The 23,809-nt window shown below is 37.1% G+C and overlaps 1 protein-coding gene across 1 annotated transcript in view; it reads left to right on the forward strand.

Moving 5' to 3' along the window:
- The window catches only part of gpc1a (glypican 1a), a 28,528-nt gene extending 9,957 nt beyond the window's left edge, over positions 1-18,571 (forward strand). The window contains exons 3-10 of the mRNA XM_059569379.1: positions 11,931-12,089; positions 13,227-13,624; positions 15,717-15,882; positions 16,046-16,176; positions 16,320-16,457; positions 16,543-16,673; positions 17,628-17,803; positions 18,091-18,571. Coding sequence (XP_059425362.1) covers positions 11,931-12,089; positions 13,227-13,624; positions 15,717-15,882; positions 16,046-16,176; positions 16,320-16,457; positions 16,543-16,673; positions 17,628-17,803; positions 18,091-18,299 — 1,508 coding nt within the window. The 3' untranslated portion in view covers positions 18,300-18,571. The remainder of the gene's footprint in view (positions 1-11,930; positions 12,090-13,226; positions 13,625-15,716; positions 15,883-16,045; positions 16,177-16,319; positions 16,458-16,542; positions 16,674-17,627; positions 17,804-18,090) is intronic.
- The last annotated feature ends 5,238 nt before the right edge of the window (positions 18,572-23,809 follow it).

Here is a 23,809-nt window from a genome sequence, read left to right on the forward strand (position 1 = left end):
CAGTCACGGCACGTTTTCCTCACTCACTGGAAGAACCTCACGCACCGAGTGACAGCTACTGCGGTCGATAAAACCCAGTGAGGGATATTAAAATTAATGCATCACATTGAGAATGATGGAACATTATCATTTGCTGTTATTATAGTATACTAAGTAAGCACATTCTCACTTTCTCGCTTTCTCTCTCCAAGCCTGGTGACTTGCACAAAGCCTTGTGATTTATCCCTTTTCCTCCAAGGATTCTCTTCCTGTTATTATCTGGCTTAACCCCTAGTAATGTGTACATACCAGAAGCAATTACATTAAAGCTACACAAGAAGCCCAGTACAAATTATCTATCTATCTATCTATCTATCTATCTATCTATCTATCTATCTATCTATCTATCTATCTATCTATCTATCTATCTATTATACAACAGTTCTTTCTGGTCCTCGAATCTGATTGGCTGAGAGGAGTGTAATATTCTAGTGAAAACAGAACTCTGCTCTGTTTGTATCACTCCGCTTGCAGTATTTCTTGATGGTAGGGGTCTTTTGCTAATCGATTTGCTAATCGCCTTTATTGCTAATAGCCATCCTCTGTAGGACTACTATCCCGATACTTGTGTGCCGATTCGATATATTGCGATAATTGAGTATTGCGATTATATAACTATTGCGATTCGATATTACAATTTATTGTGACTTTTGTTTGCTTTTTAAAGACTTTTTTTTTTTCCTTTTAAAGAAAATACTTGATTATACCCTTAAAAGAGTCATATTAACAAAAACAATGCATCACATCCTTCTGAACTTTTATTTCAGGAGCATACACATACACAGTGTATATCTAAAGTACCTTGAACCATGAAACTTTCAAGTACCATAACCCTGAACTTGCACATGAATATAATAGTCAATGAAATGAGTAAAATAAAATTCTATTTTCCTTTAATACGTTTTTTGTCATGTTTTCCCGGCTGTTTGTAGAATCCGAGGTGTTTCCACACTTGGGATTCAAAACGGAAGAATTGTGCAGAAAGAATTCTGGAAGAGGTATGATCCTATGGCTCTGTCATGGATGTGCTTTCTCGCGCCGGCTTGAAACGTCAAATGATCATTGTATGATGTCATCAAAGCATCGCGAGAGCTACAGAGAGCATATGACTCTGCATGCTTTTAAATCGCTCTCACGGTACTTTGATGTCATACGCTGAACGTCTGCACGGTGCTGCCCCAAGTCGAACACACCTATACATTTCGCCCTCTGTTGGAATTAAAAAGCACTAACTTCTCCCCACCACCTCTTAGGAAAAGTAAAATAGTTAAATATATGTATTGATTCTGAGATAAACCAATTGATTTTTAAATCATTTTAAAAATAATCGCAATAGTTAGGTTAATCATTTTTTTCTCCCTCCCCTACTTGACAGAAGCCAAATCAATAATAATTGAAATAAAAAATAATACTGTTTTTGTGTCACGGAATGTAGTTTTAAGAAGTCTTATGTGACAATGTAGTTGTTTAAACTTGAATTATGTGGTTTGTTAACAAAGATAATGTTTATTTGAAAATGTACTTTGATGTTTTTGAAGATGTGAGCACCAGGATATTGCTCATGCCGTATTGTATATAGCTAATATTTAAGTGACAAAAAATGTTACAAAAACTTAAAATGGTCTGATTGCTTAAAATGATCTGATTGCGAACACAGAAGCAAAATTGAGTATAAGGTTAAGAATAGAAATTGTGCTTCAGTAATTTTGCATTAAATGCATTAAATAATTTACCACGTTAAGGATTTTTGAATTTATCGCATGCGTTAGCAGGTTGACAGCCCTAATTAAAACGTAAAATGTCGTACAGCACTCATGCACAAATTCTTTGCTTTTTTTCTACATAAATATGTCTACGCAAATTATACATGGTGGGGATGAAGCATTGCACACAAATTTACAAAAAAGTCAAATGCCAAAATACCTTTTTTATTGGAGTGAAAATTAAATGCATGTGTACATTTTTTGAATAAATTTATTTCATTACTTATGATTACTTATTAACTACTTATTTTAAATAAACAAAATGTCTGTGTGTTTGTATTATTATATAACTATACGACTATTGCCACTGATAACTGGCATCTGTGCTTCCCCACTCTTAAAAGAAATGCCAGCCACCACTGGTACGTACCAGAGCTGAATACTTCAGCATCAAAATCCAGTCTAAAAATACTTCTTAAGAAGCAGTGAATTAAACAGACAAGAGTTCTTTGAGGTCTTTCTCTTAAGTTTCACCCTCTCTTTTCGTCTGAACCCCTTAGCCCGTTTTCCTCATCTGCACTCTCACACATGTTCTTGCCTCATACTCGATTAGAGATCAGGACATCTGTTTTAACAAGGTTTGGCAAACATTTTAATGCATGCGATTACGTGTGCTGTTTGCACACACACGCACGTGCTCACTTGCACACGTGTGTCTACGCAGCAAGGCAGAGTCTAAGCTGTGGTGTATTTTTAGATTTATGAAAACCTAGAAATGTCCAATTCAAAGAGCTGGGTTGTATGCTTAGCCATCTTTCACCATTAGTGAAGCAAGGCATACGTTTTAGAGCGTATCCATAATGCATACTATGTGTTTGCTCTGATCTCAACAAATGTTCAAGAAGATAGGAAGCTGGTCGTCGAGAAATATATACTTACTGCCTCAATGTACTGCCTCAAGCAAAGAGGGTTTATTAGATGTTTACAAGTCTGCTAAACTAATATGAAATGAATCCCAAATGGAAGAATTAAGTATACGAATTTCGATATGCCATCAGAGTGGAACATTGTTCAATGACAAACAAATGTAGGATGGAATGAGGTTTTATTCATCAGGATTTGATTTATGAAATGTCATATGATGCATTTTTCACCCTACTGTAGGTGACTGAATGAATGAATGAACGTTCACTAGGTGACATAAGTCAAAATAATGTATCAAAGCAAGTTGTTTAGAACATAGATTATGATTTTGTTTTTCTTTTAAATAACATGCGTCTATGATTTGCTTACAATAATCATTCATAATCTCTCAGGAATATATAGTAAAAAAGTCAATTAGCACATTTGCAGCCACGAACACAATTGCAAAAACCAATCAAACAAGTTTCTAGAACAACCCCTTGTCTACAATTGGTCAGACAAAAATAAAAAAATAAAAAAGAATAGTCCAGCTCCAAACTCAAACCATTAGTTGATTCAAGCCAAGCTAGGCTGCATTTCACAAAAACATTGTAAAACCAGTAGACCGTAGAGACCAATGGTACCAATGGTTTCTGCAATCTACTTTAAGCTCTTTTTTTGTTTTTGGGAAACACGTTTTTTTACAGCCACTTTACAGTCGATTGGATTATGTATAGTTGACTTTCCACATTAAGATGTGACAGGACAGTTTAACTTTATTGTGCATTTTTTGGTGTTTTAAATGTTGGTGTTGCTCTTATCATTAAGTTCAAATATCTATCTACTTTTTGTTTTACTAGTTTCCCGAAAGGCGCCTGTATATCATGTTCTAAATATAAAGTCAACAGGGTTGTATTTTCCATTTGAACCCTCTCATATATTGTGTGTTATAGGATCACAGCAGCTCATTAGACCAACCTATTATGGCCTTTATATTTCACACTCCCTTCTGCTTCCTCAGTTCCCCTGGGTCATAAAACTGTAAACACGCATATGAGAGCAGACCATGTGCAAACTAAATCACAGTCAGGCTTGGGCTATTTTCACTGCCGATTATGGCCAAACCCCAGACGTACCTCAGTTTGATGATCCTACCCATTTACCAAAGAAAGGAAGGCCTGGCATCTTAGAACTACCTAGGAAATCAATTAAAAGGTACTTTCCAGTGTTTTATAAGGCTTGTTCTGAAGTCGTCTCTTTTAGCACATAAAGCGAGTGGCCGTCAATCGCCTTTATTGCGGGTTCGTGCAAGGCCTGTTCAAGGGTCACAAGCTCTTAGCGTAAGACGGCACGGCGCCTGGGCCGCTCGGGACTCTTTGAGCAGCCCCGCAACTCAGCAGGGTAGCGGATAAGAGAGACCAGAGGCATATGGTTGAGAGAGTGCGAGAAACCCAGCAGGAGGGGGGTAATGAGTGCTAATAGGCACAGGAAGAGGTTGAAAGAAAGGTCACCTGGAAATGTGGCGGAAGACCAGACGAGAAACGGACATGAGAGGAGATTAAAAGAGTTGGCCAGAGGTGTCAAAGCCCCAGATTATTTTTATACTCTCGGTAGTATAAGGACTTAATCCCTCATCAGTTTTTATTCCCCAACAGAGTACCTCCATGTATACAGGAATGGATTATGACGTCCGGATGTCCTGGGCACGGATGCCATGCATCAGAAACGAGAGGCACATTGAGATGTTACGTAACCAAAGCTTTCCCAAAATTGATGGCCTTCAAGGGCAGATACTTTGACTGATCTAGTTTTTGCAACAAGTATAAAGTGGTGTCTGACCAATTTGTTTGGTTTATTAAAATCAGCTAATTGCTACACAGTTGTTGATCAGTTTATCGTAAATGTATTTTCTTTTAAGTAATTTATGTTGGGGCTACAACAGTCTTTTTTTCATAAATTCTGTTTTGTAATTACATTTTTCTGCTAAATATATTTTGGTAAATATTCCTTAACAAATAATGTTTTAATAATAATTTTATTAGGAGCAGTAGTAGTACTATCATTACATTAATTAATATATTTATGTCACTGTTTCTTCAAGTTAAACCAAACTTTTATTTTGTTTGTATTAAACCAAGCCGTGTGTTTGCTCCATTCATTCATACATAAACACACAGAACATGCAAGATTCATATTTAAATAGTATTTTTGCAGCCTAATATTCACAGACACTAGATCATGTTGCGTTCTGATTTAAGTGTACTGACTTTTGTCTTATCCATCCAAAATTTAGCAAATTCCTTGACATTCCATGTTATACAGTAAATTCTGTTTTTATGACTGAATTCCATGATTCCATCTGCGTTTTCCACATCGCGAAACTCATAGGGCCCTATCAGTTTTAAGTTTAACAAATGTACAAGCTATGGACTATGTTTACAGTGCATTAGCGTCCATTTCTGAAGCTCCAAACATGTGACCAAGTTTGTTTCAAAGTAGCTTGCTCATTTTACACTTGTTAATAAGGCCTGTACCTATTTATGCACAGTTTCTGCAGCTCATCAGGGCACCCTGCTGGTCTGGAGCACTGGGAAAATGCTTGGCAGGGCTGTGTGTTAATGTGTCCATGCTTAAATTTAAATCCATGCTGCTGACATATGTGTAGGTGTTTGGCACACTTCTTTTACAGATAAAATTGCTCTAGGTTACACAATCCCACCCCGCACCCCTGCATCTCTCTTTGTCTTCCTAACCAATTTTTTCCTCTCCGCATTTTCTCAGTATCCTTTGAGGACATTGGTCTGCTGGGGATTACTGGAGATATTGCATTGTGTTCATTAAAGGCAGCTTATTCTCTTAATTGAGACCAATGTCTGGGCAAAGCGCCATGCCACCCATAATCCCATATTTAAAAAGAAGGTCAGATTCGGAGATTAGTGGTGAATGGCGACAAGCTTAGTGTTTTCTGTACTCCAGTTGCCTGAGTAAACCAAACGATATGGCCACATGTACCTTGTCAACCAACTCTTATTAGATCAGATCTTTTCAGATCTTAAAGGGGTATTAAGATTTTGATAAAAAGAACATTTATTTTGTGTATTTGGTGTAATGAAATGTGTATATGCGGTTTAAGGTAAAAAAAAAAAAAAAAAACACATTATTTTCCACATACTGTACATTATTGTTTCTCCACTATAACCCCGCCTTTCTGAAATGCATTGTTTTTTACAAAGCTCATCGTTCTGAAAAGCGAGGTGTGCTCTTATTGGCCAGCTATCCAGTGCTTTGTGATTGGCCAAATTCCTCAAGCCTGTGACGGAAATGTTACGCCCCTCACCATACTGTGATGCCATCTCCCGGCACGACCAGACAAAACCAATAAATTCCATCACAAACGAGCCATTTGTTGCATCCAGTGGGGACATAATTATGGATTATAATGACTTATACTGTGTTTTTACGCATTGTATTTCATCGCTCCACGTTGCGTAAACATAAATTCATATCTGCATTTGTGATCGGAGAAACCACAAACAACAAGCACCACTTTACACCAGCGGTTTTCAAATTCCAGTCCTTGCGCCCCCCAGCTCTGTATATTTGGCATGCCTCCCTTTGTTAACACACCTGATTAAGATAATCAGCTCATTAAAAGTGAGCTCCATGCATGAACTGTGTTCCCAGTGACATGGTCCCTACACAGTGTTCATTGCTGCCGGAAATCTGTTGTTTAAGTTTACCTCAATTCAGAACATTCATTCACGGATTTGCGCTGCGCAACATCTTCACACACAGGCAAGTGTGAGATATAGGCCTACCTCTTTTAATAAATACAATTTAAATTCACGTCTTGAAAACTTCAATGGACTTTGGACTTTCAGGATCAGGAAACAGTCCTCCATAAAATGCGCTGCACACATCTGAATATTTGGGTTGAACTGTTCTGGAACAGAGTTGTAAATACAACTTAACCACTGATTTCTAGTTGTGTCCTCTTTCGAAGATCAAACAAAGTATTTTTGCTACATGTTACACCTTTTTTTGCATGAACATTTGGGCGGTGTTATGCAAATCTTCCCACATCGTGATGTAGACATGTGGGGGGGGGGGGTTAAACGAGGCATTTTAAGAGGGCGTGGTCTAATGTCTTAACTTTGATAAAGAATATCTCTTTGGAATTGAGACTTTAGTCTTTTCAACTTTACAGGTCTTTATTCACCAGGAGCTTGTAACACTCCTAAGAGAAAGGAAAATTTGAAATTGCATCATATGACCCCTTTAAATCAGATCTTGTTACAGTTACTGTATTGCTGAGTTGCTCTGTCAGTATGTCAGCACTTGAGCTCCACTTCTCCCGTACCTTAAATAAACCTCTCAGTGTTTCCATAAATTCTTTTACAGCTTGCTGAGCTTGTTCCTGAACGTTGTGCTATGCAGTGCTTGTGTGATAATGTGGGTGTGGTGTTTAGAAGTCTTGCAGAAGGGCTTGGTAGGGAAGCAAGCTTTCCAAACACTTTCTCATTCCTCATAGACACACTGTTAATCAGGCACGGAGGACATGAGCATGTTTTTTGGCCAGCGCAGGGATTTAAACCTCAGCTGGGCTCACCTGTAGATCCTCGCGCACCTGCTGCTGGTAAACCTGTGCCTGAGGCAGCCTTTGCTCTCATCTCAAAGGAGTGCACTCAAATCCTCTCCCAGGAAAAGAAGATGAGAAAATAAAATAACTATTCACATTGGTATGTCAGGGGCTTTGAAGATGAACTTGAAGAACATCCCTCAAAAGAACTTCCTCTTACTGTTTGGTTGTTCACTTTTAAAACGAGGTCTCGCGATTTTTAGTTTGAAGTCAGTCCAAGTCCATTTTCAAAAGCCAATTCAAAAAGCATGAAGGCGTTCTAGTCTGTTGTGTCAACATTTCAATGAATTAGCGCTGATTTTCTTTTTGGAATGTGGTCTATACAGAGCGGCCTTGGAAAATCTGTCAATATATTGTAAATCATAACATCAGTCTTTGAATATCCTGTATTGTAATGTGATTGTTTTCTTGTAGCATGTGTCCTACGTAATTAATAATAATGTTTTTTTTTTTAATCTATCATAAATTAGCTATGGTATGGCAGAAGAAATCTTGCTAACCAAGTCAGCTAAAGCTATGTTATTAGCAACCTGAATAACAACACATCAGGTTTAATAGCACAGACAGATATGCTTCTAAGTAGCCACTGTACATTTTCCCAGTGCTTTGTTCAAAAGCGCTTCGTTATTTGTAATGATCTGTTCAAAAGTTGATTTCCTGATGTATTTTGCAGCATGTAAGCCAATATCAGAGAGGCATGCTAGAGAGAAGAATGGAAAAAGAGCACTCAGCACTACACCGCATGCATGAAGCATTTCTTTGATTAAATAGTCACAAGCCCTGAAGGGATCGCACCAGCTGGGTTGAAAGCTACCTTCTAACAGTTTAACTTGAAGGGATTTGTTTCATCTGACACCGCTCAAGGTTTCTCCACCGTCTCGGCCTGTTTGTCATCCTGCTCGACTATTTGTCTAGCTGTCCATCTCTAACAATTAGGCTGTCTGAAGAAACCCTTGATTTTTTTCGGGCCAGATGGAGGCAGCTGACAGGTGATTCTCTGTCAAGCTTTGATTCAGGGTCGTTGACAGCCTGTCGATTTCCATCCAACACACAGACACAGCAGCACAAGGAAGCCTGAACCATGTTTATTCGGAACAGAAAAGAGATAATTCCTCAGGATTTATTTTTAGCTTATTTAAAATATTGCCTTGGCGAGCATCCTGCATTCATAAAGATATGCACATCTCTTGATCTGCCTAGAATTAAAGGAGATTCAGTTTGCACATGCACACACATGATTTTAAACCGTGTATTTCAGAATGTATGATTTCAAACGTTAGTACTAGGAGCATAGTAATCTTTGAAGAAGCCTTTCCAAGTTAGTCCAAGTTTGTTAACTGTTAATATGTTTATAGCTCTGAATAATATTTAACAGTTTAAAAGTAAAAACATCTAAAATAAAAAAAAACGATCACCCACCTTAAGTACTGGAGATGACGATACCAAAATAAAATGTACAAGACTGCTTTTGTTGCATTCACGTATGCATACTTGTGTAGAATTTATTCGCAATAAACTCAAAGTAGACATTATGTTAAAAATTATAGAATCTTAGTTTATATCTCACAATTCTGTTCTCTTTTTTTTGGCATTGTTGCATTTTTCTATGACAGGACAGTAGAGATATGACAGGAAGTTAGTGGGAGAGAGATGGGGGATGGAAAAGAGAAAGGTCCATGAGGCGGGATTCGATCTCGGGACACAGGAATTGCAACCGCGCCATATGCCATATATAAGGCTATTTTTCTCCCAATTGTGAGTTTGTATCTTATAATCCAAATGTAAGATAAAAATTTGCAATTACTTTTTTTCTAACAATTTGTTCTCGCAATTGTTATTTTAATTTTTTACCTCACAATTTTGACTTTTCTTCTTTTCTTGCGAATTTATATCTCAAACTATAAAATAGAAAGTTGCGATTTTTTTTTTCTAATCCTGAGAAAAAAAAAGCTTCTATAGTACCTGCATTGCATTGTGAAATACAGAAATCCATCCAGTGTGCTTTGGTTGTTTTTTTCTTTAATTTTTCACTCGTTCTCACTATCTGTCGCTTTTCATAGTTTTTAGTTAATGTGCAAAATGAGATCCCAGCTGTAATATAAGTATGCATATACATATTTGGGTGTGCGGGAACATTGTCGCACAGATTCTTCCTTTGTGTGCCAGAGTGGGAAGAAAAGCTTCATCTGTCTTGTGTCTCGCGGTCCCTCGTCAGTACACATTGATATGCAGGCCACACGCCTGTGCTGCTCACGGACTGCAATGAAGGGCCCGGGATGTGATAGGTAATGACACTGAAGGCTCTTTAACACCACAATATGCAGAGCGACACGCGGAATATGATCTTGGGATCTTGCTGCTTGTTGACGTACGAGGCTACACATTTCAAATCAGGCTCATTACATGCATGCATTAGATTTAATGCAGCTGAGCATGTTTGAAACCTGGCCTCTGAGAGCCACGCTATGAAAATCAGAGACTTATTTGTACATATTTGTACTTTTTTATGGGTTCAAGCACGTTGTGCTGAAACCTACGGAGCCCCACAGATGACATGCAGGAAAAAATAGTAGGCTATAGTAGGCTAATCATGTGCAAGATTTACTAATTCATCCCCTCAATGTACTTAATGTACAATGTACTTAAGAGTTATAACCATTTTATTTTTTACTATTGCGTTCCCTCAATTTACTATTTCGTTCACTCGTTTTATAAATTGTGCGCACAATTTACTAATTCGTTCCCTCTATTTGCTTAATTCTGTGCACGATTTAGCAAATAGAGGGAACGCAATAGTCATCATGTGCTTGTTTTAGTACATTGAGGGAACGAATTAGTAAATCGTGTGCACAATTGTTTTTTTTTTCTTGCATGTAATGTGCGAGGCTCCATAGATACCCTATTATAATTTTTAGGATTTTTATTATTATTATTCTACGGTAAAACTGATCTGGCAGACCAAACCATAAGGCCTAGAAAGCTGAAACTTGGTCAGATGGTAGTAGTCTGGCTCCTTACTTAGATCCAAATGGCCTATGAGGGCGCTAAAGCAATCAAAAATACAAAACTGCTCATAGCTCCTAGACCGTTTGTCGTAGACTCTTTGGAATCCTTGGGTCAAAATGAAGAAAAGTGTAGAAGGTCATATTTGCTCTTCAAGGTCTGATTTTCCTGCCACATTAGCATGTTTCAAAAAGCATGGACGCCATCGTCCAATAAAGTTTGAACACCTATTAGACAAATTTAACGGAGGCCAATCAGAATGAAACTGGTGGTGTTCAACCCATGGCCCTAAAGTTCTGTAAGAATTTTGAAAGGGACCACTGGAGGGGATCTATCTATCTATGCAAACAAATTCTTTATTACACATTATTCAGTATAATTTATACAGTATTATAGCATTTATTAATATTTTAAATTAGATTTTATTTTAATAAATTCAGTTTTCATTTTAATTTTAGTTATGTACTTTTGTCAGTTTTTTTAATATTTATATTCAGCTTTATTGTTATATTTCTAATCTTAGAATTTCAACTTAAACCTATTTTATTTGTTTTTCACCTAAAATTGTAATTTGATTTGAATTAACAAAAAACATTTTTTTGAGTTGACAATAACAACTAATACACAAACGCTAAAAACTTTTGATGTATTTTCAGTAATTAAAAATATTGAATAAAAACTTTTGCAAATAACTTGAGTGCCTCTGTATGTCTTTTTACCATACTTCTTTTTCTATAAATAAAATATTGCACAAAAAAACTTCACAAAAATGCACTCTAGGCTAAACCCCATTAGCACAAAAAAACTTAACCACAGATACACAGGAGAGCTGATAGAAAGACTCTTAGGTTGACCATAAAATGGTGAAAGTGAGTTTTTTAGCCCCCCAGCTACAGTCTTACCACAGTGAATGCATAAAATTGTGCTTCTTCATGATTTTTCACTCTCGCTGCAGTCAGGCGGCATAAAAAATGCATAGCAGTGATAGCATCTCTCGCTCTAGTTCCCTAAGCCATGACCCAAGACAGGCTTAACCGGGAAAGTTGTTTGCTAAATGTCAGCCTGCTCCAAGAAGCTCTTGCTTTTCTGAGGACTTCACTGACCCAGTGCATTTTGTTTAGTGATGCTCAGGGGAAGCTATTTTGAAACCTTAGCCTGTTAAGCTACAAGCTAAAGCTACTCGTCGTTCAGCTACCCTTTAGTAAACACAGTAGTTAGCTACACTACAAGTTACTAATACACAACAACCCTGAAGAGAGAAAGAGAGAGATTATATGATTTATCAAGCATGAAAACAGTAAGAATTTCAATTTATAACTTGAACTTAAAAATGTGTCGATAAACAGCAGATTTTAATTTTGTTGTAGGTTTAAGGATGTTGTCATTTTTTTGTTTTTGTTATATTTCGTATGAGTCACTTAACACATCACAGACCTTTCCAGAACACTGTGTGAGATTTATCTGTCTTTATTTATGCTTTTCGTGGAAGTATGACATCATGTTTGACCTTTTCTGGCATCAGTCTAAGTTTAATATTATATGGAGCTTGATATAAGATGTTATTAGAGTAATTGACATCTTTGGTGGCATAACTAGGTTAAAAACTCTACTTAAATCGTATTATCTCTCCATTCCATCTGCAGGCGAGCATCTCCGCATCTGCCCACAAGGTTACACCTGCTGCACCAGTGCCATGGAGGAAACGCTGTCGAACCTGAGCCGCCGGGAATTTGAAGGACTGGTTAGGGAAGCGGGACGTTCCATTCAGGCCTCGCTAAATGCCCAGTACAGGACCTTCGACAGTGAGTCCAAAACTCAAATGCTTTCATTCTTGTAGTTGGTTGCCATTTGATTTACTGTATTATGTCTCACAGTTGCTAACACAAATGTTCAGTTTTTCCACTGTAATGCTAGCAAGATGATTTTCAAACCCAAAGTGTGAAGGTGAAAAAGAACAGAGTAGCAACTGCAGAAACTCACAGAGGAAATTAGATTTAGAGGTTTTACAGTGTACTTGTCTTATCCAGAGTGGTAGTTTATGAAACTTCATCTGCTTCTAGTTAACATTTTTCCTTTACCCTTCTGTGGATTTAATGGCATCAGGGTTAATGAATTTGAAGGGTTAAAGAGTTGCAGCACTTTGAAGCCCAAATTCTCTCCTGGTTTGTGTCATTGTGTGCTTAGATAAAAGTAAAACTCTAAAGCTCAAATGTTTTCACACCGAGTGGTCCTCACAGGGCAATTACAGTGGAGGCCTTTTACAGCAGTGCATGATAAACTGTCAATCAATTATGTGTGTGTGTGTGTTGGGGGTGGGGGTATTTAATTTTTTTTACTTTTTATGCGAACAAACAACTGGTATATAAATACAGTATATTAATTATGAATTATTGGTAATTACTAAGTTATCTGAATGTTGAACATACAGTATATTGTATGTTATTGAAATTAGTTGCATCATCCCCTAACAGGAAGAACATTAGGTACAGTATCACTTATTATTTGTATTTTATGTTATCTGTGGAGGAATTTTGATAAATATAAAATATTATTAAAACTGCAATGTAAACAAATTTTCCAAAGAAAGAAATACTGTTTGTAGTCAATTCAACCACACTAATAAGCAAAAATTACTTTAGATAAAGTAACATTTGTGCTTCGTTTTTTTTTGCTGAAGAGTGTTGAAGCGTTGAAGCCCTGCCCAGTGTCCTCAAGTAACTCAAAAGTAACGTAACACATTACTTTCCATAAAAAGTAACATCATTAGTTACTTTTTTAGGGAGTAACACAATATTGTTATTCATTACTTTTAAAAGTAACTTTCCCCAACACAGGGTATTGCAACTGCACTGGCAAACAGTAGTCAGAGGATGCAATTGTATGTGATTTCTTTATTACTTTCACTCGATGATAAGTGACTTATCCTTTTTTATTATCAGCATATTTCCTGGAACTCCTAAATGGCTCTGAGCGATGGTTGGAGGAGGCCTTTGTGGCCGCTTTGGGGGATCTGTACCGGCCCAATGCGGGAGTGTTTCGTGACCTTTATGCCGAACTGCGTCGATATTACAGCGGTGCCTCCCTGAACCTCGAGGAGGTCTTGGATGAGTTCTGGATGAGGCTCCTGGAGCGTCTTTTGAAGGCGTCTGACCCCGAGACCGCCTCCCTGCTCTCCGACGACTTCCTGGAGTGTGCCTCCAAGCAGACTGAAACCCTGCGTCCTTTTGGAGACGCCCCACGGGAACTGAAGACCAAGCTGGTGCGGGCTTTCATCGCTGCTCGGGCATTCGTCCAGGGCCTTAATGTGGCTGGAGAGATTGTACGGAAGGTGTCTCAGGTAAAGTGTATTATTTTTCTTTTTTACGATGGGTGTGATGTAGTTGTTTAGGCTCAGGGCAGGTAAGGGAAGATAGCTGGTTTGTTCACCACAAGAAACAAGCCGCATGCCAAGACAGTTCTACCCTTGAGCAAGGCAATTAATCCCAGGTTGCTCAATGGTGACTGCTAGCATTCGTGCATGAAAGTTAAAAACAAGCATTCTACTAAATAAATTATAAATAAAACCCCTGAGTGTACAATTTGCAAGACCACCTTTGGCAGTATTTTCGGTTTATACCAGATTTGGTATCTTCTTGGCAGAATTGGTCATGTTCCTTTAAACAGGATTGAAGCCTTGATGCTCAGTGGTGCTCAACTGAGCTGAGGTCTAATTTTCTTGATTTTAACCAAGACTCACCAAATGTCTTTTACATCTTTGTCTTGTTAAAATATGACTTGTCTGCCAATAATCCGCAATGTTCTTGCAGATCATAGCATATTTTGCTCCAGAAATTCTACTAACATTGATATTTCCTTATGAGTATTCCAGTGTGAGCTCCTGGGTTAAGTTTTGCACCAAACATAGCGCTTCACATCAAAGTCTTCAAGTTCAGTTAAGATTTCATTAGACCAGGGATTCTCTTCCAAGTTACTGAGTCACTGACATGCCTTTTATGCAAATACCAGCCAAGTGATAAAGACTTCCTTCTTCCACCTTCTTTACGAGCCAGATTTATGAAAAGTTCTTGCTTTTGATGTGCTTTGTTGCCCCACGACAGTTTCTCCCATCTATGTTATGTAGAACTGTAACTCTTTAGCATTGCCAACAACTTCTTGTCCAGACAAGCAGTTCTGGCAAAATGTAAATTCTTTGCAGATGCAGAGTTGGTCTGTATTTTCTCACCTTTATAATAACAACCCTCACAGTGCTTTAAGGTGTACTTTATACGAATTATATCATTGCCCTTACTGGTATTTTTCAAGAATCTTGCGTTAGATCTTCTAATAATGATCCTTGGATTCCGCGGTAGGGTGTTGCCTTGGAAATGAAGTGTGTATTCTCCTAGACACAGGTGTATTTGACATTAGAGTCATACAGTGATGGGAAAAACTCTTCAATGAATCATTGTTCCATGGTGTAACACTGTGCAATTGAGAGAGTCCAAGGACACCAAAGACTTTTTATATGTGGCTTAAATAAAACCATGCATATCCTTTAATGTCATACTCTCTGTAGGTGGTCTGGATGCACTAAAAGGGAGCAGCACTCCGAGTGCCCTTGTTGCCTAGAAAGTCAATCAACAGAAACTCCCAAATTCATCAAGACTGGATCCATGTCATCAAGACAAATAAATAAACTACACAACAACATTCCCAAAGATGTTTGCCCAAACCCACACAAGGAAAATTAGTCCAAGTCCTTAGTGCCTACCATACCCTTCAGGAGAACTCCCAGTTGCTTTGACAAATGAAAGTAGGGCGCAGTGGTACCTCTCCATTCTTTAAGGGATTTCTTACAGAATTGGATTCAGTCTCCCGGTGCCAAACTCTCAGGAGATTTCTGCAAAGCAGACCCAAATTCTTGCTGATGTTGGGAATATATAATTTTGGAATATGCATGTCTTGTTTAAGTGGTCTTATGTTGACATATGTAAAAGCTGAATCCACTGTATGTCATATTCCAAGGGATTAGCATTAAAAATAAATGCATTTGGTAGCTGTTTGTATTAGTAGCATAAGCAGCAGGTTCACGCACGGTCGCAGTAAAACGATTAAACAGAAGTTGCCTTCAGCTAATATACAGCATGATTACTCTACCTTCCAAACTTACCTTTCCCAAAAGACTTTAAATGTACTTCAAAGCTATTCTTATATAATAGATGACCTGAATCCACATGCAGATAACATGCTTAGTTGAAGACAATAAAGAAAATCAAACTAGCTTTATCAACATTCATGGAAAATGATAACAAACTTGTTCAGCTGACGCGAAAAGGTCTTGCAGTGCTTTTATTACAGGAACAGTTCTCCCGAAGCGATGCTGTGTTAATTGCCTTGCTCACAATAGTGTTAGCTCATGGATAAATGCCTAATGGTCACTTTTCCCACAGGTTCCTTTGAGCCTGGAGTGTAATCGTGCCATTATGAAACTGGTGTACTGCCCTCATTGCCGAGGTCTGGGATCAGTCAAACCTTGCATCAATTACTGCAAGAATGTCATGAAAGGCTGCCTGGCTAATCAGGCTGACTTGGACACTGAGTGGCAGAGCCTTATAGGTAATGCAGAGAGTATACCACTCAAACTCTGTTGGTTACTTGATTTCTGTATTTGTTGCATCCCACTGGGTAGTGCTGTCACTTTGCTAAATATTTCAGTTTCGGACATGAAACTTACTTGACACTTTATTCATACACTTCCTATTCATATTTCCTCAAACAGAAACCATGCTACAGGTGGCCTCCAGTTTTGGTGCTGAGCCCAGTATGGACATGGTGATCTATTCAATTCCTGTGAGAATCTCAGACGCTGTTCTCACTATGCAGGAGAACATGGAGATCTATACCAGCAAGGTTAGGACATTGAAATTAAGCTTCTATTTTAAACTTGCACGATTGGGTTGGATTCACATGTGAGGTGTCAGTTTAAAGACTTATTGATCACATAAGGACCGTTTATACAACTATACACATCTAAGTTTGTGTTGCGTTTTCAGGTTTTCAAGGCCTGTGGGGACCGCGGTGAGGAAGGAACGCCAAGTTCAATATCTGAGGAGCCGAAAAAGAAAGCAAGTACAGTTACTGCCCTGGAATACAAGCCCAGCCCCAAATCTGCAGCCAGACTGGAGGTGCAGGTGTGTGCATGTGTGGCAGTGTCCACTTCTGGCCAACGTTTATGAGTTTTATACATTGTTATTGAAGTGTGTGTGCAATTCCCAGGTCACAGATGTGTCCAGTAAATTGAAAGAAATGCAATTTTACTGGATCCAACTCCCCTCGGCTCTGTGTAGTGGTAAAACGGCATCTTCAACCAATGCTGATAAATGTTGGAATGGCATCACCAAAGCAAGGTATTACATCTTTAGGGCAAACCTATTCTAAGATGAAAGGTGTCTATTCAGCTAATCAGCACATGTTATTTGTGGTAAATGTTTATGTAATTAATATATGCACTTTTCAAGGCTAAATTGATGTGCAAGGTTTTTGATGGATGACTTTTGGGATGAACACACATTATGAATTTATAGATCATTACTCATGGTCACTGCATCCGTCCCTCTTTTAGTGGCCAAAGTCGTTAAATTGATTGTTTAGGTATCACTGCCACAGAGCTGAACTCCCATTGCCCAAAGTCATCAGAAGTGATTAATCACTGGATGAGGTTTGTCTTCATTTGTGAGAGAAGATTTAAGTAAGTACGGCCAAGAAACCTTTATTTTTAGTCATCATTAATACATATTAGCTCTGTATAATCAAACTAGCAATCCCGTGGGATAATTAATGTGTACTGGTATGTGATTAGTGGTGTTTGCTAACGCAAGCATCCTTAATACTATTGCTTATAATTATGGTCCATATACAGACAATGAATAAAAACCCTACAGACATTTTAGGAGGTACTTGAGACAAATCTAAAGACTACTTGGCAACATACAGCTAAAACAACCTAGCAACCACATAACAAACCACTCAGATTGCCATTTAAAATACTAACTGCTAAAATCATTGCATTTCAACCACCTAGACCTAGACCTAGGCCCTAGCAACCACGTAGCAATGCAATAAATACCAATCAAACACTTTTGCAACAAGCTAAAAACCAAACAGAGCACCTTAGAAATGTGCTAAAAACCACACAAGTTTTGCATAGCATGACACACTATAATCGAGCTATTATTATAAGCCTGGTTTTTAATTGTGAAAAGTGTAAAGCGTAAAGTCGTTAATTGTGAAAAATGTAATACAAGAGCTATTAACAAAATGTGCATGATTTAAATGGTTCTGGAAAATGGATTTTTCTGCAGTTATCTCCCAGAGGTCATGGGCGACGGGCTGGCCAATCAGATTAATAACCCAGAGGTGGAGATCGACATCACCAAGCCTGACAGGACTATACGTCAACAGATCATGCTGCTGAAGATCATGTCAAACCGCCTGAAAAATGCCCTCGATGGCAACGATGTAGATTTCCAAGATACAAGTAAGATGACATCTTAAAGACATGATCATACAATTGGCTTCATGAAACGAGAACAAATTTGTGTATATCATTCAGCATCAACTGAACTTAGTCAATTCACTAGTTAAGTTTGTTTTACTACTGTTACATGAATGAAGCTCAATGATGCAACATTTAGCACCATTCTAGGGCTGGAAGGTGTTATGCTGCAATTTCATGTAAATTAGATACTGCATTGCAACCATTACTTCTTTGACCTTTTTTTGCACAAATGTAATCATCATTTTTTTTCCATAATGTGTCTCTAGGTGATGATTTCAGTGGCTCAGGAAGTGGCAGGTGTGAAGACCACCTGTGCGTCCGAGGTAGATCTCCGGTTTTTGGTCCAAAAATGGACAGGCCCAAACTCTCTCCCTATGGCCCTGAAAACAAAAGAGTCAAAGGATCCGGAAACCAGATTCAGCCTTCCGTCATCTTACTGGCTCTGTTTCTCGCAACTCTACTGCTGAGACAATAATGGAGACGCTAAATCAAACTTTGGGATCCGGGTCAGGAAATTTGGCATAGGACAAGGAATGCTTCAAAAGAAAAAGAATAGAGAAAAATGAGAAAAGGTGAGCTTAAATGTTGCCAAAAGAAAGAAAAAAAAAAGAAACCTTTTGAGTGAATGGACATTTTAATTCCTCTGACATACGACATGAGAATAGGTGGAAAAGGAATTTTGTTTCTGTGTATTTTTATGTTTTGTAATATACGTCAGATTAAACACTGACCTGTTACATCAATTGACTTCATGCTTTTTTACCTTTGAATGTAAAAAGTTGAACTGGACAGGAAGAATTCTGGTTTAGATTTACAATACGAGGTTCTCAGCCACCTAAGAGACTTACCCACAGTTATTTGCTCTTAGTCACATGATCACCAAGTCACCTCATGTTTCATTTTACCATGTTTACTCAAGTTTGTCTCTGCACAACTGTTCTTTTTTGTCTTAAATATTTCACAGATTGACATAATTACAAAACGTTGCATCAGTCTGATCCCTTTTAGATTACAAAATGTATGAACTATGGCATGGACATGAACTGAAATACGAAGTTGCTGAATATCTGATGAATTATGTAATCGTGTTTTTTGTTGTTGTTTTTTTTACTCTGATTCAATGGTTTAGTCTGCAATTATTTTGTATGATAGCAAGCTGCAATAATGTATGAATTTCACAAAAAAGGATTAGGAAATGTCTATTTTTTTTCACACTAACATCAAAAGAAAAAAGCAATTATTTTGCATAAAAGAAAATACAGTGTTTTTATATATGGTTTTTTTTTTTTTTTTTTTGCATTATTCATAATTATTTTCTTAATTTTATTTCTACACTAATTTAGAATTTTTTCTTAACATTTTTCATTAAAAACATCTAACCATTCCTAAAATAACCAATTACAATTATTACAAGTATTAACGATTTTATTAGATTTAAGGGTTACATTTCATGGATTTAATTTAGATTTTAGGTAGAAGCATCATGAGGCAAATGTTTTTTAGTTGTGTAATAATTGACATAATTTAGCACATTTTCCACCAAAAAATACACATGAATACATTATGGTATTTTATAATAATAATAATTATTATTATTTCATTTATACTGTTTTTTTATATTGTGTTCAAGTAAGGTGCTTTTTATTAAAATTATTTTAAAAAAAATGTAATTTACATTAATGAAAATGTCATGAGAACTTAGTGACTTGACACATTAGAATGAAAAAATAAAAAATTAAGCCCCCCAAAATGGGCTTCATTTTTAATGCAAAAATATGTTTCTCTGATGTTAGTGTGAAAAATTACCTGTACATTAGATTCTCTTTTTTTTTTTTAAATGTAAACATAAAATAATAAACGTCCAAGGAACACGAATGCACGAAATATTTGCTTCCCTCACCCCGATGCAAACCCTTAACTTGCATTTGGAAACTCGTGGCTATGTTACAGTGCAAATTCATATTCACAATGTTAAATAAATAAAGTTCTGGAATACTTTCAGCACCAATGGCAAATTAAATAGAAGCATGTGTCAGCCTTGAATGATATGATTTGCCTTGAATGGAATTTCATTATAGCCAAAGCCAATGGGAAGCAGTCATTTACAGAATAATGTACTTTAAAAATAAAGCCTGTCACTTTTAATAAAAGCTTGTAAGGCATAACGACAATTTTACGATTTTGATTCCAGAGCAATGATATTAATAACATTTGTGGCAGTGATGTTTTAAAACACTTCCAAGGAGCTGATTCAGATTTACGAGCGTAATGTTACGATATTCCTGAACTTTTGATCAGACAAAAAACAAAAAAACAACATTCCTACAAAATGTCTTGCACAATATCAACATCTAGTCCCTTAATGTTGCATTTAAATGTGTCAAATGATCTTCATGTTTCTGATATTCATTTCTTTTTTCGATGCACAACTAGAGCTGAATCCACAAAGACCTGGTTTTGTCCCATGCGAAATGTAAAAAGTTGTGGAATGTAAACGCAGTTGAGAATGTACATGATGTGGTGTACGATTTCTGTCACAGGAAGGTTCATTTTTGTACTCTGTTGTCCAGTATAAATGAAAAGCACATTTTAAACTCTTAGTCGAAGGCATGACTCAATGAATGGACATTGAGAAGGGCTCAAACACAAGCGTAATGTGTTTCATAAGACAGTGACAGACTGAGCACCCGCTCATTTGAGAGAACCAGAGATGTGTGTTACGGAACACTTGAGTTTGTTCAGTTTCAGCACTAGCATTTTCTTTGAGGTATGAATTTGTACATTTGGTCTGTTTTACGTAATAAACATGCACAGTTGTTCAAAACGAAATGGATGTTGTCTGTGTTTTTAAATAAGTTCTATTCATTTCTACAAGACCTGCTCATGTCTTTCAGTCTCAAGAATGCTAATGTGAACCCGCAACCTTTTACACAGCTACAGTTAAGGAGACCTTTGTAACATGTTCTAAATAAAGCTGTAATTTTCATTCAGGTCATATTCTTGTATTTTTGGGGTCACGCTGAGGTGGAAGGTCTTGCCTTTAGTGTCTTTGGCGGAAAGAGGTGAACATGGTCCAATAGATGTGTATTTATCTCCGCCGCTTTTTCCACTGTCCACTGTGAAAATACATTATGCATTAGGTCATCATTGTAATAAACTGGCATTCTGTTCAATTAATCGACTGATATTTAACCATTTTGAGATTACACTTCCAATAGACGCCGAATAAATTGACAACTGATAAAGTAATTTAACCATATCAACTCTGGGGACCCACCGGTGGGTCCAATGTTGCATATGCCTAATTCTCAAAAAAAATCAAAATAACAGCTGAAGTGGTTAAATAATTACAAATAACTATCCAAGTACATAAGCATTGTTCAAAAGTTCAGGGTCTAATTTTGTTTTTAAAATTTATAAAATACATTTATATTTAGAAATGAATTTGTTTGCACCTAATGTTACAAAAGAGTTCTTCCATCTTTCAAATAAATGCTGTTATTTTCAGCAAAAAATAGTGAAAAAAAAATCAGTTTCTAAAAAAATATCACGCAGCATATAATAATAATAAATGTTTCCTGAGTAAATCAGCATGTTAGAATGATTTCTGAAGGATCATGGGACACTTAAAGGGATAGTTCACCCAAAAATGAAAATTATGTAATTAATAACTCACCCTTATGCTGTTCCCATTGAAGCTGTGTGTACCGTGTACTGTCCGTGTCCAGAAAGGTAAGAAAAACATCATCAAAGTAGTCCATGTGACATCAGAGGGTCGGTTAGAATTTTTTGAAGCATCGAAAATAAATTTTGGTCCAAAAATAACAAAAATGACGACTTTATTCAGCATTGTCTTCTCTTCCGTGTCTGTTGTGAGAGAGAGTTCAAAACACTCCTGTGATTGTTGACGTACGACGCTGCTGACGCGTTATCTTTGTTATTGGGCGCACCAGAAAACACGTCAGCAGCGTCGTACATCAGCAGCATCTTGAATGCACCCACAACAGACCCGGAAGAGAAGACTGTGACGAGTGGGGTGGGGCCGAAAGCCGTGGGAACGGAGCAAGGCCGGTGGAGTGATTGGAGATGAGCGACACCTGCGCCACTCACCGGTCTCAAGTCCCACGGAGGAGATCGGAAGGATACAAAAGAGGAGCGACGACAGTGAAGGACGAGAGAGGACCAGGCCTGGACTCTATTTTGTGTTTGGTTTTTGTTTGTGTGCGACAGTCGTCCACGAGGGGCTGTCACGCTGTTAAGTGTTTATTTTGTTATTAAAGTTTCCTTTAAGTGTCCGCCGGTTCCCGTCTCCTTCTTCCCGAGATTAGGAAGTTTTTATACCATTACAAAGACAATACTGATTTATTTTTGATATTTCAACAAATTCTAACTGACCCTCTGATGTCACATGGACTACTTTGATGATGTTTTTCTTACCTTTCTGGACATGGACAGTATACCGTACACACAGCTTCAATGGAGGGACTGAGAGCTCTCTGACTAAATCTAAAATATCTTAAACTGTGTTCCGAAGATGAACGGAGGTCTTACGGGTTTGGAACAACATGAGGGTAAGTTATTAATGACATAATTTTCATTTTTGGGTGAACTAACCCTTTAAGCCTGGAGTAATGACGCTAAAAATTCAGCTTTGCCATTACATGAAATAAAAAATGTATATAAAATGTATTCAAATAGAGAACTTTTTTTTATTTCAAAATGTATTTCACAATATTACTATTATTAGTTTTACTGTATTTTTGATTAAATAAATGAAGGCTGGGTGAGATTCTTTTAAAAGACATAAAAAATCTTACTGACCCCAAACTTTTGAACGTTAGTGTATTATATATTAATGTGGTAGCAATTTTGTACATCTTATTTCCACCTATTGGGGTAATTAATATTTTTTTGTAATTTATATAATTATATTATTTATTTATTTTTCAGTCTTAATTTCAATTTTAGTACATCAAGTTGAAAAATGTTTCCTTGGCATGTATTTTACTTATACAATTACGTGTGTGTGTGTGTATTCTATATATATATATATATATATATATATATATATATATATATATATATATATATATACTGTATATATATATGTGTGTGTGTGTGTGTGTGTGTGTGTAGTTTGGTGGCAATAAAGAGTTGTTTGGACCTAACTTTTATGTAGAAACATTAGCTAGACAAATCCTCCAGAGAGAAGCACACTGTGAACACCCTAAATATACAGCAATCAGGTTCTGCCAGGTTCCTCCGTGCCCTGCTGAACATTCTGCGTGATTCTATAGCGCTCAGAGCTGGCCTCATTTGTTCTAGAAGTGTGGCCTTTACCTCACAAACACTTCCGAAATAACACTTTTGTTACTGGAGACTAGATATTGACTCAGTATATTCTCACAGGAACGGACCGCCGCAGGAGGGGGTCATTTCTCGTTTCATACTTTAAATCCCATAAGATCTTTCTGTTTAAAAAACAAATCCTCTGCTCACACACTACACAACTGATTTCAGAGCCTGCGTCATATAGTGCATATAAAGCTTCTGTGTGATTTACAGATAATATGCAGCAAAAGTATTTTATTTGTTTGAATTTGTTAATTAAGGCACATTTTATGGCAGAAAGTTTAATAGCTGGATTGTTTCTTGGTCTTTTTTTAATTAAGTAAAATCTCTCAAATGTATTACAATTGATAAATAAAAAGATACTCTGCCGACCAAAAGTTTGAAATAATAACGATATTCTTAATCTTTTTGAAAGAAGTGTCTTACACTACCCAAGGTCGCATTTATTTAAACAAGAATACTGCAAAACAGTAATATTGTAAAATAATATTACATTTTAAAACAACTGTTGTCTATTTGAATATATTTCAAATGTAATCTATTCCTTTAACGCAAAGTTGAATTTTCAGCATTACTCCGGTCTTCAGTGTCACATGATCCTTCAGAAATCATTCTAAACATGTAGCGTAGTGT

This window comes from Carassius carassius, chromosome 16 (genome assembly GCF_963082965.1).
Source record: "Carassius carassius chromosome 16, fCarCar2.1, whole genome shotgun sequence".
Classification (NCBI taxonomy): domain Eukaryota; kingdom Metazoa; phylum Chordata; class Actinopteri; order Cypriniformes; family Cyprinidae; genus Carassius; species Carassius carassius.